Source organism: Sander lucioperca, chromosome 10 (assembly GCF_008315115.2).
Source record: "Sander lucioperca isolate FBNREF2018 chromosome 10, SLUC_FBN_1.2, whole genome shotgun sequence".
Taxonomy (NCBI): Eukaryota; Metazoa; Chordata; class Actinopteri; order Perciformes; family Percidae; genus Sander; species Sander lucioperca.
In genome coordinates, this window is record NC_050182.1 from 29,036,822 (window position 1) to 29,059,848 (window position 23,027).

A 23,027-nucleotide genomic window follows, 5' to 3' on the forward strand; every position below is an offset into this window, starting at 1 on the left:
ATAATACAGGTAATGCAATTAGGCACTGAGGAATCGGATAAAAGATGTTTATTACTACGACTCTTTCATATTAAAAAAAAATAAATGCAAACACACACAAAGAAAGGTTATAAAGTATGTCTATATTCCAAATCACACTGTACAATGCTCATGAAAATATCTTCATAAAAATATCTACTATCTCAAAGTTGTGGATTCTCCCTACTTTTTGAAAAATACACATTTACGCTTGCATAGTTTCACTGTAAGACTCAGTGGAATTATTAAAAGAGGTCCTCTGAGTGATATTCTCAACACATTTTTCTTCTTAATTCTTTCCCCTCCAATAAATAATACTTATGCAAATCTTTGGTTTGCTTATCCAGGATACAATATTTCCAAGATAAGTCAGAGATGAAGGCAAGTAGAGTAAAAGAAACCATCCAGTCAAATCTTAGATTTAAAAGTTGACTGAGTTGGTCGTGAGCAAAGAGAGGAAACTCTCATAGGGATAAGAACTTATTGCATTGCTCTGGCAAACCGATGAAAACCCATTGGTTTGCTTTGGCTCTCAGGTGTGTGTGACTGAAGACCTCAATCATGCTGAGCTTAACTAGAGAGCTGTGCAAAAGCCAACTGGATCTAATCCTCATTCACAGACCAGACAAGGCCAGTGAGCATCTGTAAATATGTAATAAAAATACTAATCTAGGACCCCTGTTCAGATCAACAACAACTTAAAACAACTTTAGCGTCACTCCATCACTGATGGAGGCTTTTAGATTGATTATTGCATTTTATACGCTTCTGGTTTCAATTAATTTTAGTATTATATGAAAATGGCCCTGCATGGATTTGAGTAACATGTTGAGTCTTTTGCTTTTCTCTCTTAACTTGTGTTATCACCGGTATTGCAGATGTCTCTACAAGTTAACGCTTATACTTTTCTGATCACTGAGACTAATGGCTACGTGGCAGATAGGTAGATAAAAATTAGGGATGTCCAGATCCGATCACGTGATCGGAAATCGGGCCCGATCACGTGGTTTCAGACTTGATCGGAATCGGACGTTACCTCCCAATCAGGACTCGGATATATATGTATATATATTCTCATTATTTTTTAACACATCTATAGTTATGCGGTGGCACAGAGTTAGACCCTTTTGACTCCACACAGAAACAGCAACGCATGCAGCATGACATCACTTTGTTGCAGAGACGCTATTGGTTAAATGCCGGCAAAGTAGAACACGGAAGCAGCTTGAAGCGGAAAGCGCGAGTATGTCTGCGGTCTGGAGGTATTATAAAGTTGATGACAACAAAATTGCCATAGCAAACTGTGAGATATGTAACAGAAGTGCTCCGTTTGTTAACAGAGTTGTTGAATGTTAAAATAAGATGAATTAAATAAAAAATAAGGAACATCCTGGATCTGTTTTTTCGCTCTTCTTTATTCTTTTTTTATATATTATAGAAGTATCGGATCGGGACTCGGTATCGGTAGATACTCAAAATCAAATGACTCGGACTCGGACTCGAGGGCAAAAAAACCTGATCTGGACATCCTTAATAAAAATGCTTTAATCAATCAATCTAAAAACCTATGCTATGCTTTGGAAAATAATCGTCAGTAATGTATGAGTGTTTTGTAGCAAATAGGCTAAAACAAGAGTAATGGTCCTTTAAGATACTTTGATAAATAAAATCCCAAATGTATAGCCATATACAGTATGAGCCCACTGGCGAAGTGCAACGTTTGACTGCAGCCAAAGAGGATGAAGGCATCTCACCAGTTTAGAAATACACTATACTAAGGCTTAAAAGCACCATCTACTTGTACACTATCAAATGTGTAAAATGTTCAGATTAAAAAGTTGCCTTGGACAACTAATTCCCAGAATTTGCATATTTCATCATTTGCACTCAGGGTATATTCACCAGTGATACATGACAATATTGATGGGGGGGTAAAAGACATTGTGCTCATTTACACCTTTAAAAACTATACAAAATATGAGTTGGAGTGGTTTATGTGTAACTGTGTGTGTGTGTGTGTGTGTGTGTGTGTGTGTGTGTGTGTGTGTGTGTGTGTGTGTGTGTGTGTGTGTGTGAGTGAGAGTGAGTGGTAAAATGGGGGTTGGCAACCAAATAAAGTGCTTTAAGTCATTCATGTTGAGTAGTTGGGTCCGTGCAGCAATATCCTCAGTCTGCTGCTAAATTAATACATGTTGGAGAGACTTGTCCCGAATCAGACTCAAATGTTCCGTCTCCATCATCTTTAGCACTATGATGTTAGTCCCCATTCTGCATCCCTCTCTGTTCCTACCGACATCATCAAATCCCTGTCTCCTTCTTGACCCAGTCTACTAGCTTGGTGACGCGCGAGTAGACACCAGGCTTGTTCCGACGAGCGCAGCCCTCACCCCAGCTTACGATGCCGGCCTGGAACCACTTCCCACTCTCCTCGAAACATACCAGGGGGCCTCCGGAGTCTCCCTGGTGACCACGGTGAGGGGAGAGTGGTTATTAGATCGGGTTGTGATGTGAGAGCATGATAATTATTTGGTTGGGAAAAATCTGTATCAGCCCTTTGTCCTTATTCTATTGTGGATAACGTGTTGCTCGGTCTCACCTGGCATGCGTCAACTCCTCCAGCCAAGAATCCACTGCAGAGCATCCTGGAGGTGAGTTGGCCCTCCGTGACCACGTCACACACCGTGTCGTTGATGATTTTCACCGATGCTTTCTGCAGCAGCTGTGCCTTTGAACCTGCAGGAGCAGGACAAAGGGGTCACATGACCTCTGTGTTCGCCGCTAACATCAAAGGTGTTAATGGGCTGGATTAGTGTTAGCTAACGAAGGTTTAAGAGGCGTCCCAGGAGAGCAGACGCCTGTCTTGATATATGGATATGGAAGAAGGCTTAATGGAATAGAGCAGATTAGAAAAAAAGATGAGAGAAAAGGGAGGGAGGGTTGAGCGGAAAAGAAGTATGTCATGATGGGAAAGATAAAGAAATGGGAGGGACATTAAAGGAAAGGAAGGCTAAAGGATGAAATGAGAAAGAGATGAAGGGAAGAAGAAGCAAGCAGGCAGGGAAGGAAGATGAAGGACAGAGAATGAATAGCTCATTGTGAGAAGGATGGGGGAGGAGTAGGATGTCTTAATCTTGATGTGAGTTGGATATGCAAAAATTAAAAACACAACTGTAGAGGGGGTCACCCATAATTGAGAAATAACAGTATAAATATTCAAAATTAGTATAATATATCAGTTACAGCGAAAAACAACAAATGACGACAGTTCTACCCAGAATCACCAATTCCTGCATAATACCTCCTTCTCGGAGCGCGCCCCAGCCTGTGACCCAGCAGGACATGCCTGCAGGGAAGACGTGGGAGAAAGCGGGTAGGCAGATGGGTTGGATAGTGTTGGTGAACTCCAGCGGCTCGCTGAGTTCCAGCAGTGCAATGTCATAGTCAAAGGTCATCTGGTTGTAATTTGGGTGGGTGATGATCCTCTTCACTAATCGGAGCTGCACTCCATCCTGCTTGTACTGGTCCTGCATGCCACTGTAGGTTTGCCAGTTGGATGCAACAAGGTTCCTGTGGTAGCATCGTGGGGCAGAGGTTATGTTTCTGTACATGTGCGAGCCAGGATGGGTGAACCCAACATTATGAACATGTGTGCAATGCAATACAAGCCCACACAACAGTCCTGCAACATATGCTACTAAGGTTACAGTTTCTGTTGAGACAAAATGATAAGAACAGCTTCAAACATATAGCAATCCAGTATCCTCGCTAACAGTCTCAACAAGACCTAAACATTATAAGTAGGGCTGGGCAATATATCGATATTATATCAACATCAATATATGACACTAGATATCGTCTTAAATTTTGGATATAGTGATATGACACAAGAGTTGTGTTTTTATGGTTTTACAGGCTGCATTACAGTAAAGTGATGTACTTTTCTGAATTTACCAGACTGTTGTAGCTGTTCTGTTATTTGCCTTTACCCACTTAGTCATTATATCCACATTATAGGTGATTATTTATCTAAAATCTCATTGTGTACATTTGTTGTGAAAGCACCAATAGTCAACAGTACAATATCGTGGCAATATCGACACTGATGTATTTGGTCAAAAGTATCGTGATATTTGATTTTCTCCATATCGCCCAACTCTAATTATAAACAACAAAAGGTATTTGATTAGATTATTGTACTGGATTGCATTAAATTTTCATATTGTCTCCACCCCTGTACAAAAAATATGCAAATATGCTACTTATTGTGATATATGACATATATGATAACTGTTGTGGCTTCCATAAAGTAATCTGAAAAACGCTTGCAAATTTGATATCATTTTTGTATAGCAAATATCAACTGTGAATCTTGTGAAAATGAACACATTCATCTGTCAACAACAATAGAGGTGGCTCAGGTCGAACAGCATGGTTAGTGCTCCACCTACAGGGCACTCTGATGAATACAGCTCCATGCTTTCATAGATGAAATGTAAATTTTGCCCCCCTCCCCTTCAAAGTTTTTCCGAATTAACTGCATCATCAGGGGCTAATTTTCAGACTTTGCAATTTGTATATAAATGGTCCTCCGATGTGCCTTTTTTTCCCTGCAGAATATGTCTGAGCATATTGCATAATGAGATGTAATAAAATCTTGTCTAATGTGATGAATAATAACATACTAAGGGAAATAATAACAGATTATACACCCAAATATATGAGAGGGAATGTGTTACATATTATATACATATTACAGTCCTGCTCTGTATATGTGTATGCACACTATGGATGTTGTGACTCACGCTGCGCTGCTGGTGACAAAGCAGTGGGAGGCCGAAAGGAGCCACTTCTTAGATATGATGGAGGCCCCGCAAACATGCCCATTGGTCAGGAAGTGAAGGCTGACCTGCCAGGGCCACTCCCCCAGCTCAGCGTTCTGCCCTCCTACGATGCGGTTCAGCTTATAGGGCCTGGTGCCACAAGCTGACATTTAACAGAGAATATAATTAGAGAGGAGGGGCGTTGAACAGTAAGAGCAAAATACTAGGTGAGACTGGCTTTGTGATCAGAGGGAAAAATCAGAAAATGAGATTAAGTTGACTGGAAGCTATCATGATGCCAGCCTTTGCTGTGAATCCTACTATGACTCTTTGGAATCCTAATAAGGCACACTGGCATATTAGCTGATCAAAAAAACTGAAAAAAACACAGACACACCCTAAGGCTTAAATGGAGGAAAAAACAAAAACTTCAGAGATGACAAGCACTGCTTTCAAAGACGAATGAAATAAATAACGCAGTCAAGCCCTGGGGCTCTTATCTAACAGACAGCCCTAACGCGCAGCTCAACCCAGCTATCTATAATCTAGTTTGAATGACACTGAAGAGATTAGATCCATTTTCAGCTGTTTTACAAATTGTAAAAACAATAAATAAAAAATAAAATAAAAATGCTAAATTTTGTAAGGCGGAAAGAGATTAAAACATTTCTTACCGCAGCTGGCCTCGTCAGAGTTATCAGAGCAGTCGCTGACGCGGTCACATTCGGCATTCACCTTGTTGACACATTCTTTGTTCCCACACTTGTAGCTGAACTCAGAGCAGACGCCCGGAGCTACAGTGGGATGGAGACGGGTCCCAAAATCAAAACACATAGCGTATTTCAATGAAGCGTTAGAGCTTTGCTAAGTAATAGTAATACTATGCAATCAGCAAGGCTTCAAAGTGAGGCTTGAATGCACAATGCATAGTGATTGAAGAGCAGATTGCATTGACTGGGGATATTGATTGGGGTTAAGGTTTAATATTCCCCTTTATTCACAGAAGTGAAAATCAAAAGAAAATGCAAGAGAGCCCTGTGTGTGTGTGTGTGTGTGTGTGTGTGTGTGTGTGTGTGTGTGAGGAGGAAATAAGAGAAGGAGCTAAAAGAGAGAATAGTGAAAAATACTTTTGAATTAAGAATGAAGTATTCAGTGCAGCAGGGTTGTAAAATTCTAAAGCTTTTTTTTTCAATATGTGACTGGCTGGGAAAAGAATAAGTGCTGCCACTTACAGGCTTCACAAGAGGCCTCGTCGCTTCCATCTTCACAGTCCTGTTTCTTGTCGCACACAACTTCCTGAGGCATACAAACCCCGTTACCACAGCGCCACTCAGTCTCATCACAACCTGGAGGCAATGAAACATAGTGATGAGGAAATCATTATAAAATAAACATGAAGACTTGAATAAAGGACAAGACATGGATGCAAAATAAATATGCACACAGCCCAGGAGTCAGTGACCAGAGTATTAGCAGTGATATGTCTTTAATGTTAGCACAATTAGCATAGCATTAGATAGGGTTTGAATGCTTTAGAAATACTTACTGCAACTTTTCTCATCGCTCCCGTCTCCGCAGTCATTGACGCGATCGCACACCCAGAGTCTTGGTTTGCACAGGCCATTGTCACAAGCAATCTGATCCTTCCCGCACTCTGAGGTAATACAAATGGCAAGTATTAGTGCAACCGAGGAAGAGGTTTATAGGAGTGATTGGAAAAGGGCATGTTCAACAACACAAATCACAGGATATACCTTACACCAGTAGGTCAAGATAATTAGAAAAAGGTAATGGCTAGAGCCTTAAAGAAATAGCCACACATTTTCTTTTATTTCTTGCCAAGAGTTTAATGAGAAGATAGATACCCCTCTCATGTTTGTAGGATACATTAACGGCTACAGCCAGCAGCCAGTTAGCTTAGCTTATCACATACTGCTGACTAAGTCGTAAGTCTCTTGTAATAAACTAACATTGCAAGAGTTTGGAAAAGGGCTCCCTTCACAGGTCAAATGCAAATAAAATAAAGGATAAAGGGATACGGATGTTCCAAATGCAGTTTGAATAGTAAATATATACATCCAGCCACTGTGGAGATATCAATGTCTTAATGTGTCTTCCTGCAGTTTGTGCTTAATGTTTGGAACTATACCTTTAGGGGCTGAGAGTGGAGGATATAGGAAACAGGATAAGAAATAAGGAGAGGAGGAAAGACAGAAAAAGTGTGATTGGGTCGAGGGGGAACTCACGGCAATTCATCTCGTCGCTCATATCACCACAGTCGTTCCAGCCATCACACTTCAGTTCTTTTGCGATGCAGATGCTAGAGGCGCAGGCAAACTTGTTGGGGCAAGCTGCTCACAAAAACAGAGAAAAGAGGGAGGGAGCAGGGAGAAAAGGAGCGAAAGACGATGATGACAAATTGAGCGAGAGAGAGTGACAGTGTATGTTCGCAACATCCATCATGTTGCCAATGCTTGTCCCTGTTGATCAGAGCAATTATAAATCCATTTCGGTCAAACTGGGAGACAACGTAAAGAGCGGAGGGTATTGAAAGTGGAGTGCTCCTGACTGACAGTGGCAAATAAAATGGACCCAATAAACAAGCTCTCTGGTGATTAGTCTAGCTCTTGAGTTTCACTGCTGCAGTTTCTAAGCCTCTATCACTAAACAGCTCCTTTAAATGTCAGTCAGCTACTGTCTCGTAGTCTCTCAGACTACATGGTTACTCCCCCCATCTCGCTCTGTAATGGCAGGCTACGAGTGTCAGTGTCACGTTGCAACGTTTTGCCCATCTTGCCAAGTGTCGTGTAAACGTGGGTGCGAGACGAGACTTTAAACTCACGGTTTGCAGGATCATAAGCGCTGTACTCGGCACTGAAGCCTTTGTCAGTGTAGGACACATCAGAGTGGAAGCTCACATCTAGGACGTTGGTGTCGCTGGTCAGAGCCAAAGAGGAAATTTCTCCGCAATACCTGGGACACAAGACCAATGTTTAAAGTAACATTCAGGTTTATTCCAACTTGGGTTTTATTTTTGTAGTTCTAGTGGGTATGATGACAATGTGCTCACTAAAGTAAATGCTAAGATTAGAGTAAAGGGCAACATTACTACAACAATGTCTTAAGGAGTCGAGAAACTAGAGCAGTCAGAATAAGAAAAAGTTGTTCTGTGAACTGTGACGGATGTTTACTACAGATGGTATATAGGGTATCATTTAGGGTGTCATTTAAATGGTTAAAGTCTTACTTGTTGCCCATAACCTCCACATAGTCTTTGTGACAATCACGGGTGTCCACCCTGGGCTCTTTCATGCGGAACATGGTGAACCTCACCCGCACCTTCTGCCCAGCAGGGACCTACAGAGGAAAAGCTGATTGGTACTAACAACCTTATTTACCATGCATGTCACTCCTCCACCTACACACCAAGACATGTATCTGTATCCCATGTAAATGCAAGCAGACAAGTTTGCAACACACCAGGCCATGGGCGCACACACACACACACACACACACACACACACACACACACACACAGAGCTGCGGCAGCAACAGCGGTCTGACAGATGAAGATAGAAGAGGTACTGAACAGCTTGGCTTCTACAGTGCTGTCTCAGCATTCCTCTCATGGCAGGCTAAGGATGGAGGAGGAGAAGAAGGGGTTTCAGGTAGAGGAGGGGGCCAGCGTAAGGAGCAGAGTGTTGCAAACCTTGATGGTCCAATTGCAGTCCACTTCAGGAGGATAGAAGCTGGGGTAAAGTGGGGAGGTAAAGACTCCTTGACTTTCAGAGAGGATGCCACCACAGGCTCTAACTGAAAGGAAAACGCGTCATATATTCACATTTGAGCATAACACAAAGGGTTTAAGTATTAAAAGAACTAAACAAATTGAGGTGAACTGTTGTAGATAAAGTACAGAATGCAGCTGATGGTAAGTGCTGTAAATGTCTTAATTACCGTTGGACCTGAGTCTGGCGCTATACACGGCCTGGAAGCCAGGCCTATGGATATCAGAGTCAGTTATCAAATTAATCAGCATGATGTTGCCGGATGACACCACCGCCAGAGGGTTGGAGGGGGGCCTCTGACCACACTTTCTGTGAGAGAAGGATGAGTAGTCAAGCAAGATGGTACACAAACCAGGTACAATTACAGAATCAGAAAAAGGTGTTTGCCACAAATTGTAACAACCAGAAAGCGTGAGCTGAACGCCTGATGCATTTACTGACCGGAGTTTTGCTCTTTCTTAAGATGTGAAACATTATACAGCTATAATTCCTTTTAGTCAGAAGCACTAAAAACATCAATTTGGTAAACAAGTTTAAAATGCTTAACAGAAAAAATATTTTTGAAAAGAAATCAATAGATAAGCAGAGAGGGGTAGAGTAAGAGATAAATAAGGAGAGATGTGCCACCACTAGATAGAAATTGCTTAGACGGAGTTTCAAAGTCAAACATTAGGTACATTAGCAAAAAGTTTCAGCACTGCTGGCGGCAAAGCAATGAAGGTGTGAATGACACTGCAAGAGCAGCAATACATCTACCTCTAGTAGAATAATGTCATTATAGAGTATTATATTATGGCTCTCATAAACCTCATGTCACCTTGGATAAAGTTCATCGCTCAATAGCTTTATAAAAATGTTATGCATCACTTGGTAAGGCATATTTTTTTTATTATTTTTATATTTATTTTTGGGCAATAGTTTCTGAGTTCTGAGTTCTGCAGCCACAAATAATGTTGCATTCAGGAGCCTTTACTTTCAGAATCATAGCCCTCCCCCATAGACAAAGTGCAATTACACACAGTGGTGTAGCAGGATTCAGGTTGGCAACCTTCACAGATTTGAAAGCAGAGGTCTTTTTGAGCCAACTCAATCTCACTGAGGTCTCAAAAGTTAACGATAAAATGAGACATGCCGTGGTAAAGGCTTCAGGGCCAAGAAAAAAAGTTGTAATCACAAATCCAGTGAAAGGAATGAAGTGGAACATGTTTTCCACCCACATCAAAAGAGCTTTTACTCCTAAATCCCTCTGCAACATTTCAGTCAAGTGATTCCTAGTGGTTGTCCTCTGGGAATCATGCAGAACTATATTTCCCCTCTCTGATCGTCAAGGCTAAATAAAAAGAGACAAATGTTGGTTGAGCCCTATCAAACAAACCCTGCTAACAAGGTTTAAGGCAAAACGAGAATATGATTTATCTCACAGTTTGATGTACTGTGGGAGCAAAAACTTGTCAATTTACTGGTTTTCTCTTCCTCTCAGGGGAGAGGCAATAGCGCAATGGAAATAGTCCTCATTAGGGCTGCACAATATATCGGTTTTTTTTGGGTTTTTTTTTTTAAATCATCGCAATATCAACTAGCGCAATATACATATCGCTAAAGGCTGCAATATATCGCAATAGACACTACGAGATTTTTTGTGTTAGTTGAACAAATATCAGTAGAAAACTGCAAATTAAAATGTAACTCATTCTTTTTTAAGTGGTGCCTTTTATGTTCAATTCAATGTTCAATTTGTTCAATAAAAGAAATTGTTTTGAATTCAACAAGTAATTTGTTGTATTTTAGAAGAATACTGAAAGCAACAGAAGGGCAGAACCGAGTACACTTCAATATCTGTTTATTTATCGCAAGTAATATCGTTACCGTTAAATTCAACGTTATTGCATATGGCATTTTTTCCTAATATCGCGCAGCCCTAGCGCAAGGAATACTGCATGGCATAGGCTACTGCGAATAAATAGTATGAAACCTGATCCAGAGAGATTTTACTTTTAAAAAGCACCAGTATGACCTTGTACCATGAACCACGTTTCTATTAAAAAGGCTCCGACTTACATTGTGATGGCCTGAGAGTAATCTGGACTCAAAGAGTCATAGATGGAGACAAAGTCATGATTGCAGTCATCCTCGATGTGGAATAAAGGGAAAGCGACAAATATGACGTTTTCCTCTGAAGCTCGGATTTGCCACTGACAACGAGCCTTGGTGGGGTAGCCTGTGGGGTACCCTGGTGACGTAAATGTTTTTTCTGTTTCTTCAGCCTCCAGACGGTAGAAACACTCCTCTAGAAATAAAAATATTGGGGATCATAGAGTGATCGTCATTGTGTTTTGTATCCTGCTCATTTAAACTTGTTTTCTTAAAAAACATTGACAGTAAAGTTTTTTTTCCTTGCAATATTATTTTTATTCTGAAAATTGTTTTTTCCTTGCAAACATTTTTTTTTTATTATGCATAGCAATGACTTTGCATTACAAATTACACAGTTGAACACTATTTATTCACAAGTTCTGCCATCCTTTATGTCATAGATGTATGTAAAGACAGATTCATGTCCGGATAGTACAGCTACTCTGGTAATGCAGTGTAATGTAATCTAATCATCTCAAGGTAATAAATCAGCAGACAGTGTCAAAGAAAAGTGTTGTGCATAGTGACTGACTCGCTCTGGCCTGATACAGGGTTCTCAATCTCTGACTAGAGCAGCACATGTACAGTACAGGCCAGGCCAGTCATTCGTTACAGACTGGCAGGAGGCTGAGCATCTAGCCAGCTGGAAAATTACAACTGCGAGTGATTGAAATGGGACATGCCGTACTCACCGCCGTCTCTGGGGTTCCTCACCATGCGAGGATCTGTTACTGTAGACAGAGCGAAGAAGCAGTCAAACAGGAGGAAAGGTAAGAAAGGTCGCTAATGTTGGGTGGTTGATAGGATTTGATTTGATGCAAATATTTGGGTTGCACGTTTTCTGTTCAATTTCCCTGCGGTTAAGAGAACCAGTGATGGTGTGTAGCTCTTTCTGCTCCATCTCACCTTGCCCTACAGCAGCAAACCCATACATATCTGTCTAACTATCTTGGACAGCAACATCAAATCACAACCACAGAAATAATTTTAAAGAAGACCAAAAACCACTGAGTCACAGGGCCAGAGCTTGGCGGGTGGCCAGGATGTGGACAAATGCAATGTGAATGCTGAGAGGACAGAAGGAAGAAAAATGGCTGTCTCAAGCCAGGCCAGAGCCCAGCTAATATCATTAGAGGATCCAAACAGCATAAAATGTGCAATCTTAGATGCAGCACAAGCAGAGAGGTCTGGCTTATCTATTATCATCTTATCAGCACAACTCAGAGCGAGCTCCTGTAATACAAATAGAAAGCATACCAATGATAAAATAGGAAAATACCAATGCTAATAGGAAACGACAATGACCTTATTTATATCTCTATTCACAGAGCTTTATCTTTGATGATTGTTAAATGTCATAATCTGGAGCCAGTTGTAGATCCATCTTTCTGCCCCTTGGTGTGACCCCTGGTGGTACCTACATGAGGCAGTGACTTCAGTGATCTTGATATCCGCACGGTTCCACAGGCTGCGCTGCCCCTTAATGCCATTCTCCAGGACCTTCAACACCCGCATCTCTGAGAACTGCGGCACGATCTCCAGGTCTTCGACTGGAATATCAAACTGGGTCCAATAGAAGGCAAACATACCCTCACTGGTGTAAGCAGAGGTGAGAGAGAAATGGGTGGGTGGGAAGTGAGAGTATAAACACTTGTTACTGAAAAAGCAAAAATTAGTGGAATATGGGTGATTTGGATTACTGTGAATCACAAAATTCAAAGCAGTAGCTGAATGCTCTGTGAGCTGTTGGGATTTACTGCAACGGTTGTACAGAACTTCACAATCCACTACAGTGCAATGCTACACACATAACAGGGTGTGGTCACAAGACAACATCTAACATTGATTTTGGTTGATCCAAGAAATGCAACAGATTTGAAACCGATTGAGGCTTCAAATGCCTACAGTTGTGCAACAAAGCTTTTCCTTCATACAAGATTTAGTGTGAAGTTTATTTTTTTAACATACGTTTTCACTATCTGTTCAGCAGTATAGAAAATAAAAAAATTAGAGGAGCTCAAAATCTCACAGTACCTGAATGCAGTGATCTGAGACTTAGTGTAGTACTTTTGGAGGAGTGGATCTTTGTTGTAGTTTTCCTTAAGCTGTGTAGAGAAGATGTATTTTGAGAAGAAAGCTACTGAAAAGAACATGTACACGATTTCTGCTTGTCTGCCTAAAGACAAAAGTACAAATTAGCATGTTAACATTAAAACCGCTTTCCATGAAAAGCACAAAACAATGGGATTCTCAATTAACTGTTTTGCCTTCAGCAGCAGTGAGCTGCGAACTGTGTCAGACAAGGCTACAGTCATACTTTATGGTCTTAAACGTGGGTCACTAACATATATTATGCATGTAAGGCATTATATAACCTCAAGTGCTTGTTGTGAAAAAAAGGAACAAGAACCAGCTGCAGAAGGATGAGCAGGTGTCATTTGGTAATAAAAGCCCAAAATGACATGGAGAAAGGAAACGGGTTGTTCGTAGGACAAAGAGTTCCGTTATCATAAAACATCAACACCAATTTCAAAATGGCCATTTCTTAAGTTAAAGTCAGGAACATTAAATATGAACCCATATTAAACTAAAACAATTTAAGACACACAGATCAGATAAAATACAGTTTTTCAAGGACTCCAAAGGCAGGTGGTGCAAAAGTGGCAGAGTCAAGTTGGTTAAACATGTTGCCTCTATCTCAAAGGTGCCTTAGCTCAGCAGTTTACTTAAAACTATAGTCCATAAGTTGTACTAATCATGTTAACAGTAACCTAGATCTGAAGATATTCCTCAAAAGCGGTCCTTTTTGTTGTTGTATGCAAGTGCAAACCTAGTACACCATGAAGCTTTCCCCCCGAATCATCTAGTCATCTAATACTCCAGCTCCAATCTAATCCTCAGCCAACACCCTCACTTCGGTAGCTTTTCACTGAGAAAGTGTGCGCTTGATGGGATTTGAGCGAGTTTTTTTTTTTTTTTTTATCAACATGCTCCTAAGTAGTGCTACAAACATCTCCACTGCCTCCAATAATAATAGATGCTGTGGAGGGAATTACAAAGAGGATGTACAGCGTTTTATTCCACCCACGCAACTGTGCCTTCAGCTGTTTCTGTGCAATGGTAGGGGCGTTTTAAAAAAAGCATTTCCACAATGCCAAACAACTAATCCTCAGTTAGAGAAGGGAACTGAGTGTAACACTGCTCAATATAATTAACAATAAACACTGTAGATGATAGAAAGGGAACAAAAATAGGAAAGTCATCTTCTTTGGGTGTCAAACTCACAAGTGCCTCCAGGTTGACTGCCAAATCCTCGAATTCTGTGCTGTCAGTATTCTCCAGCTCCTGGTCATACGGTACACCAACCAACTTCATATGCCCACTGAAGACCCGTGTTGATGGGCTGAGCTGCTTACTAGAAGTGGCTTCTGAATCAGCATGTTTAACTTGGAGGAGAGAGGAAGATGAGAGGTAAGTGTTTGATCAACACAATGCTATAAGATAGCTGCCTCTGATTAAATGGGAGAAACAGACCCTGAATCACCATTTTAAAGTTGTGCAGTGTGATCTCATATCAGGCACACAGTTTGGCTCTGAGATCAATTAAAACAGCCAGTTGAATCAAGAGGCTGTTTATCGAGACTTCAGAGGCCTTTTTATCAGACCCGGTATGTGTAAATGACAGGGAAGCTGTGCCATGGACTCTGTGACATTTTTCTCCTTTGCATTATTTAAGGAGAAAGTCGGAGCTGTCAAATAGGCCAACACTAATGGGAAATTACAAAGTCCAAACAAGCCACTCTTACTCTCTTAACTCAAAGTGATGTGCTCAAAGCAAGTGGGAGTGATGCAGTTTCTGATGTTATGCCTGTCTTGGCAGTAACTGATTTTAGAAATGTAAATATTTACAATATTTCATTTAATTCTATTAAGAAACTAAAACTTTGATTTATGTACAAAAATGTCCAACATCTTTGGATTTTCTTCATCTTTAACTTACCCACACATAAAAAAGCATAGGACTATACATCAAATCTCTACCGTGGATGATATAGGAGAGGAAAGCTTTCAATTATACTCACAGACAAACAGCCAAATGAGAAACGCTGCAATGGCCGCAAGGATGAGAAGCGCCACAAGGACCCCGATCAAGATGCCGACCTTCCGCTTTGATGAGACCTTCTCTTTGCTGGTTAGGAAGTCAATCTGCTCGTGATGGCCATTGCGGCCCTGATGCAGAAAAGGAGCAAAACACAGTCAGCGAACATACAGCAAGTATGCCATGTTCAGGATGCAGATAACATTTACTTTGATTACACTGAACAAGTGGGAGAAGGGTTCTCATTACAGTAACACTAACCTCTGCTTTAACCCAAACCTTAAAAAAGATACCCAACTTATTCTACAAGGATTTCAGCTTCTGATTGAACAAATCACATGTTCTCCTCATAGATAAAATAAATAATGCATGGTAGTTAGTTGTGAACCTCCAAAAGATTAGTTTGGTAAACAATTTGTTTTAAATGGTAGGATAATGATTTGCCAGTGTCAGATGGGATTTTCTATAAAGGAAATTAGAGAAACAACCCTGGAAACACACTAATCCCATAAAAGAAGATAATGCCAGTCAGTCTTGTATTAGGGAAACATCTCTGACCTGTAGAGTTTGTACTCGAGGAATAGATTATTTGCAAAATGGCATAAAACAAACAATAGTTTTACTTTTCAATATTGAAACTGCTAAACTATGACATGTTTTTTTTTTAAAAACATGATGTGAAACGTCTTACTTCCCAATGTGACATGTTCAAACAGGCAGCTAGGCATATGTTACCAAACACAACTGGCAAAACCTGTTTGGCAAGTGTGACAACACTCCCACACTCATACCATCATACATGCATAGTACATGCATTGAGAAATTTCATGATAATTTAGGGAGTCCTTGTAGAGATTATGGGCCTGCTGCTTTAGGCTGTGTTTGTGCATGTGTCTGTCGATACTGTGTGCATGTGTCTGTTGTTGAGCTCTCTCAAGTGGGCGGACTGAGAGAAAGGTTTCAGGCCGGTTAGTAATCAACACACAACGAATTCAATGCCAGTAGCCCATGAGTGAAGAAGCCCGAGTGCCATTAGGGATGGAGAATCACTTTGGTATTAAATCAATTTGTCAGATGTGCTGCCCCTTAAGACGGGGGCTCAATTACATAAGTGTAGATGATAACTCATGGCAATTAAGGCCTATTCTTACCCGGCTCGGGCTTCCACACATGCTTTCTAATTGGAATCTCTAACAGCAATCATGGGCCAGAATGAGCAGAATCATTAGAGATGGGGTCAGCAAGTGCTCCAGGGTCTCTCGCTATCAGTCACCCTGATCACAGCCTAATAAAACCATTACATACTCTTCATCATATTTCATTCTTCAGTCCTAGAAAGAGACACTATCCCATTTTTTTTTAACTGTGTAGCTTTTCTTTTTAAATACCAGCTCAGAGTGTTATGCCATTATTAAACAGGAAGTAGTGCTATCTGTCTCTCAACACTGACTGAAGAAAAGCCACAACATGATGATGCAAAATACAAGTGTTAGCCTAATGTTTTGACAAGAAAGCTATTAAAGTTGCTGGTAAACATTTTGTCTAGTCAGTGTCTACAGTGTATTTTTAAGAAGTATAACCCGTTTTGCAAGTGGGAAACAAGGTACCACTGCTGTGAGGTGTGGTTTAAGAAAAAACACCTTAAGCAGAGTTACAATTGTCATTTCAACACTTGTCCTTAATAACAATGATTTATACCAATCCAGATCTAGATCATAGATATAAATCATAGATTGTACTGTATTGTAATGTACAGTACTTGGCTACTGGACACCTTTGGCACTTGTTCCTGTTCACTAGACTGGATACTAGGGGTGGGACAAAATATTGATACGGCAATATATCGTTGTCCTTCGTGCGATACGATAATCAATACGCTAGCGCCAAATATTGATATTTTAATTAATAAAATAAGGCGCTCTAAATCAATTTCCTGCTCCCAGCGTCGCTACTTCATGGCTTCTCAAGGTGGAGCTCAACACATGAAAACGGACAACAGACTGAAAAACTTGTGTTGCAGAATTGTGCTGTTTTCTAACAGTTTGGACTTGCAGTGAATAAAGAGAGAAAACCTGTAATTAACCTTTCCACTGGCATTTTGTATTCATAGTTAGACCGATATCGTGACGTATCATTATAGGATTGTCTAGCAATAAATTGATTATCGTAGAATTGCTGTATCGTGATATTATCGGAATTGTGAGCCATGTATCGTGTATCGTAAGCTGTACCGTGATTCCCACCCCTATACTGATTTTATGCGTAATTATATTAATTTGATAACTGCATTTACTGAAACATTTTTCAACCAGGTTAAAGCATCAATAATGGGACCATTTTTCAGTGTGTCCTTTTGATACTGAAGTATATGCTCTGCTGGATATTTAAGCAAAATTCAAAATGCAAAACTTTATTTTACATTAACTCAGGGAACAGATCGAGCTACTTTTTCTGCCACAGATCCAATCAAATCTGCCATGTTGACCTTCATTTTCAATACTCAATAAATCAAACATCAATATGCAATGCTACAGAGCACAGGGCTGCAAAAATCTAAAGCCTGTAGCCCAAACAACATTAGTCGTGGATTATTTTTGTTTCAGTTCTCAGTTGCCACACATGAATATAGGAAGACATAAGAATCTTGAAGTAATAAAGATGAACCAAGAGCAGAGTGAAAAGAGAAACTGAAATCTAAATCAAAGTGACTGGTGCCAACAAAGTTATTTTATATTCTGTACTTCAGTCATGCAAGATGTGGCATTATGAAGTGCTGTGTAAGTGTCCTAAATCCTTAAAAAAGTGAAGTAGGCTCAGTAAAATAAATAACTGTCTTGCTATTTTACTAATCTACTGACTCTCTACACATGGAAATTGACTGTCAGACAGATTTGTCTCAATAGGTAAGTAACCTAGCTGACACTTCAGTAAAAGAAACATGGTACATACTGTGAAACTGGTTTGTAAATCCGTTCTGTATCTGCGTGTGAGATAACCTTTTTTTTGTTTTTTACCTTTGCCCTGTCATCTCCCAGACTGTTCTCCTCTGTTGACCTAGGGTGGCTATAGACTCCCAAAAGCCTCCTCCGATGCACACGGAAATGCAAGCATCTTGCTTTAGTTACACTTTACTTACACTTGAACAGATCGGAGTAATCATTAATGTTAAAAGCTTTAATGATTACAACACCTGTAACATTTGTGCTGTCCCTACAGTGACAAAACAAAATGGCTGGTGTAACAAAAAGGCCTATGGGCTTCAGCCACTTATTTTCATGTCTCAGCCAGTCGAGTCCTGTCTCCACCTAAGGGCAACAGAAACACCACAGATGATCCTAGAACCCCTTGTCTTAACTTGGGGTGAACAGCATGTAAGCAATATGCAACCAATTCTGTTCACACACTCTTTATCTGATAACCTTTTTATGTGTAGGTTTAAATCAATATGGAATGCGTCATTGAGACTGTGAAATCATTCAAGGCCAAGGTACTTAACAACTACTGTATAACTAACAACTAACATGTATAAGTGTTCATGGAGACTGACTTCTGTGCCATCTTGTTTTCCATTGAACTTAGTTCCACTATGCATTTGTGGTATTGTAGCGAGGCGTATTTCTTGGTGCTCCACCCTCCAGGCTTCAGCCATACACTCTTGACATACTCTGAACATTTTCCAGGGGTTATAAAGTAGTCACACAATGCAGTCACAGTTTCACAGTGACACAGCACAACCTGTAAGAGGCTAAACATTCAGCTCTGGGTTAGAGCTCAAGAGTAGTGATGCTAGATTTGCAAACAAATCGTTCTTAAAGCTGAGTAGGTAATTTATTTTTGGCAAACTTGGGCAAAAGAAATTCATAATAACCTTTAAGCATATTGTAATTCAAGTGGTCTCATAAAAAACCTAGACTCCTGCGTCTCCTTCTTGGCTTTGTTTTAAAAGTCCCATGGCATGCAACTTTCACTTTATGAGCTTTTTTAACATTTGGGGTGGCAGTAGCTCAGTCTGTAGGGAGTTGGGTTGGGAACCGGAGGGTCGCTGGTTCAAGTCCCCGTACGGACCAAAATACGGAGGTGGACTGGTAGCTGGAGAGGCAGCACCTTGGCAGTTCACCCCCTAGGCACTAACAAGGTGCCCTTGAGCAAGGCACCGAACCCCCCCCAAACCGCTCAGGGTGCCTGTTCAGCAGTCGCAGTCACTCTGACATCTCTCCATTAGTGCATGTAAAAGGACCTGAGCATGTGTGTATTTCAGGCCTGTGTGTAATAACAACAGAGTGTAAATTGTCTCTCTCTCCTCCTCAATAGCATTTAAAGCTACAGACACAGAAATGGCACATCCTAAGGAAAGTGGGACTGTGCTAGTGGCTATAATTCTGCACCAAGGCTGAATTTCAGGAAAGAGACTTCAGATACAGTATTAGGCGACCACTGATATATTATGATTTTATATTATTATTTTTATATAGGCCACTGGCCACCTATATAAAAGCATCCAAAAAGCAGCATGTCATAGGACCTTTAAGGCTTAAGTAAATCTAGCTGCCACATGAGACTTTGGCCAATCACAGGTAATTTCAGAGAGAGAGAGCGTTCCTATTGGCTGTTCTGCAAATGCAGATGTGCGCGTGCACGTCCCTTTTGGTGAGAGTTCTGTTTACCGTAGCCAATGGCTCAGGGCTGCAGCTGATTCAAGGCTCAACTATTAGAAAAGAGAGTTTATTGTCATCCATCTATATACACATTAGCCTTCTACATGGACCAGAGACTGCAGCACCGCCTATTGCTGCCATCCAGCCACTACTAAAGAGAGTACTCCACCCATTTAGCATTGCACCCCCATAACATTGTCGCCCTCACAAGGGATAGGTTTTGAAAAATGATGATAAAATTGATGCAGCACACCCAGATAAATCATCTTATTTATTCCACACATTATTCATCCTTGTCAGAACCTAGACCACCAGTTAAAAATGTGGACGCAACATGCTAGAAGCAAATAATCTAGCCTTGAGTCACTAGCCTCAAGCAGAGATGAGGAGCGAGCTACAGAGGTCTGGTTACCCCACTTATTTCTAATTCCACCCCCAAAAGTTTCTTGTAGTCTTCAACCCCAACCGACGTTGCCTGAAGTGACATCTCTTAAGGCAATTTGTCATATTTCGAGCAGCTCCCTCTGAAACCACAAAAGGCTAAAAACAACTGTTTTCCCCCATATGCAGAGGTACCTCCCACAACCTGTAAACATGATGTGTAAAATATGTGGGTTTCCCTCTTTACAAAGCTCTTATATGCCTTCTCCGCATTCACCAGCACTAATCTGTCCTTTCCAAACTAACCCGCCTGGAGACTGCAACCAAAAGGGACAATCAAATATGACAGCCAATTAATGCAATTTAGGCCTCTGATTCACTTTTAGTGAACAAACACCTACACACATCACTTACTTGACAGTGGCCCTAAGCAGACATTTAGCAGTTAGCCTCTTATACCACAGCATCAGCCAGGTAGCTGTGTGTGAGGAAGAGTAGTGAGGGGGAGTAAATCGACAAAATCCTCATTACAGAACTGAGGAAGACTGAATGAAGAACAATGCTGCGGCTGCCATTATATGGAAGTAGGGCTGGGCAATATATCGATAAACGACGCTAGATATCGTCGTAGATTTTGGATATCGTAATATTGTGATATGACACAAGTGTTGTCTTGTCCTGGTTTTAAAGGCTGCATTACAGTAAAGTGATGTAATTTTCTGAACTTACCAGACTTACTAGCTGTTTTATTATTTGCCTTTAACCACTTAGTCATTATATCCACATTATTGGTGATTATTTATCAAAACTCTCATTGTGTTCATATTTTGTGAAAGCACCAGTAGTCAACCCTACAATATCGCCGCAATATCAACATCAATGTATTTGGTAAAAAAAAATATTGTGATATTTGATTTTTTTCCATGTTGCCCAACTCTATATGGAAGCAGCCTCCATCAGGTTGTGCACACAGATTGTCTAATTTTACACAAAGATGCAGACAGTGGCCAAAGATGGAAAGCCCTGACTGAAGTGTAAACAAAGCCTGCGTGAAACCGAATATATAACTGAAGATAATTAATTATTTATTAAACTCCCCAGTTTTGTCAACTGTTCATTTGAATGTATCACTCAGTGGAGTCATTAATAAGAGACGTGGCGTTAACACATCATTGACTTCACTTGCTTAAATTCAACATGGCTGCCCTTGAGATGTGGCCTAAAATGCAAGAGAAAGGCAGTATGTCCTTGCCTGAAGAATTGTGTACAGACGACTCTGCTGAGCCACCACATAAACAGAGAACATACTGACTACAATTATCATAGTTCCCATTTGATCCAGTATCTAAGACTGACCTCATTGTCTATGAGTAATCAAATATTAACAAAGGAAGAAACAGTTCCACTCATGCATCTTGCATCATTTAAAACAAGTATCTCTCCCAGCTTTCAGAATAAAAAAGGCAGGGGTGTAGCATGACAACCTTATAAATTGAAATTTCTTGAGAAATCTCACACACCCTTCAAAAGAAAAACCTAACTTAAAAAACACTTGTTTTGATATGTCTCAACAGAAGCAGGAAGGGGTCAAGTAAGAACATGCTTGACAATTCCCTTGTGTCTAATACCTCACAGTGTGGGCACCCTGTCCTTTCGGAGCTGGCTCTCATGGATATAGATATTTTCGAGAACAAGCTGCTGTTTTTGAAGTCCTTGTTAATGTCACACTAAATTAAGAAAGAATTATTTTGCTGGAATCCTGTTACTGTTTGCTCACTTTCCCAGCAGTGCACACACTGGTATACTCACACTGGCACATATTGCACTATAAAAGCCATCCACTTCACAAAACTGTCTTTGTGAGTGAAAATTATAACTATGTTTTGTAAAGAATAGGTAATGTAAAAGAAGCATTGTTTAGAAATTAAGTGTGAACAAAAAAGATTCTGCAGAATGGATCATTTAATTACCCACATTTCCAACTCCAACCGTTATTTGATATTAAATTGAGTGTATTCTATTATTTATTAAAGTATATGTCCTTTCTGATAGCAGTTTAGATGTTAATAAACAAAATCTCCTTGTTCATAACAAGGTTCACTTACCACACTCATGCTAACACCAAATTAAAAACTTTCCAGTCACAGACCACTGACAACACCACAGGGAGAAACCGCATTTAACAGTAGTCAAGACTGGTTTAATCATTCATTCAAACTTCCATAACATTCAAACTCCGTCCTAGTATCGACGTTGATCCTAGGATGAGAGAGACCCAGAAACATAGGCTACTGATGAGAATATAGCCTCTAAACGCCGTCAAAGGCCAAAATATCATGGTTTGAAATGTCTGTAGGCCTAATCGTGTGAACACTGTCAATAGCAGGTGTATGCCCAAAGCAAACCGACTTTAGGTGTGTAGTAAAACTGTGTCTCTTTGAGGGACATTGACACAACGGACATTGTCATTGATACGAAGGATAATTTGACCAAACTTACGTCGTATTCATATCTGGCGGAATGCATCTTCCAAAAAACGCTCCAACTGAAGTCCAACAGGATCCAACAGGATCAGTTCACCTTCCCAGCAGTGTTACACAGTTATGTATCCTGAATTTGCAATGTGTAGAAAAAGTATTTGCAAGTCTTTAAAGTTAAATCCAAATGTCAGGAGGTCTTCCTGTACCGTCGCGAGCTGGCAGTGCTGAACCACCTGAAACCGACCGCTTCCTCACACACCTATGATGTAAACCACGCCCAAATGCCTGCTAAAGCTATATTGGCGCTTTTCCATTACACGGTACCTGCTCGACTCGCCTCGAAAGCTACAAGACCACGCTGTCATGTGTAGAATATCAGCAGTTAAAGTTATATTTGTGCACGTTACAAAAGAAGCTGTGTGCAGTCATTGAGGAAGTCGTTCAAGGAAATGTCACTGATGCATAGAAGGTTAACTTTAAGCCGCTGTGTTGTGTATACCCACTGCTCCTTTTGGAGATTCCAGACACTGTCCAGCGGTTTTATGTGTTTGTGTAAGTCTAATGCAATACAACAGCATGTCCACTCAGCTAACATAACTGGAAAACAGCTATTTTGAACACAATTTAATACAATGCAATCCACTACAGCATCA

At 40.5% G+C, this 23,027-nt stretch overlaps 1 protein-coding gene and 1 long non-coding RNA gene across 3 annotated transcripts; one reads left to right on the forward strand and one right to left on the reverse strand.

The window, feature by feature from the left end:
• Positions 1–1,971: 1,971 nt before the first annotated feature.
• Positions 1,972–2,395, forward strand: LOC118496047. Its single transcript, XR_004898518.1, has 2 exons — positions 1,972–2,062; positions 2,102–2,395. It is a non-coding gene; the product is annotated as an uncharacterized LOC118496047 (long non-coding RNA).
• zmp:0000001114 (suppressor of tumorigenicity 14 protein homolog) lies at positions 2,226–22,671 on the reverse strand. Of its 2 annotated transcripts, none has more exons than XM_036006129.1 (19): positions 22,394–22,671; positions 14,842–14,989; positions 14,045–14,205; positions 12,794–12,864; positions 12,181–12,353; positions 11,455–11,490; positions 10,685–10,913; positions 8,796–8,935; positions 8,548–8,651; positions 8,086–8,195; positions 7,681–7,811; positions 7,085–7,189; positions 6,385–6,492; positions 6,071–6,184; positions 5,513–5,632; positions 4,821–5,001; positions 3,317–3,585; positions 2,615–2,751; positions 2,226–2,478 (listed from the first exon to the last, which is right to left on the reverse strand). In XM_036006129.1, the coding sequence occupies exons 1-19, from the start codon at positions 22,418–22,420 to the stop codon at positions 2,317–2,319; spliced, it is 2,526 nt and encodes an 841-aa protein (XP_035862022.1). In that variant the 5' UTR covers positions 22,421–22,671; the 3' UTR covers positions 2,226–2,316. The 2 variants fall into 2 exon arrangements, with proteins under 2 accessions (XP_035862022.1, XP_031154748.1); XM_031298888.2 differs by having other exon boundaries at positions 11,452–11,490.
• Positions 22,672–23,027: the final 356 nt, after the last annotated feature.

Coding starts and splice junctions, on each gene's coding strand:
- zmp:0000001114 (XM_031298888.2), bottom strand. CDS start 22,420: ATGCATTCCGCCAGATATGAATACGAC. Junction 12,865..14,044: donor CAGTCAACCTGGAGGCACTT/GTGAGTTTGACA, acceptor TTCTCTACACAG/CTTAAGGAAAACTACAACAA. Junction 8,936..10,684: donor TACTCTCAGGCCATCACAAT/GTAAGTCGGAGC, acceptor CTTCTCTCACAG/AAAGTGTGGTCAGAGGCCCC.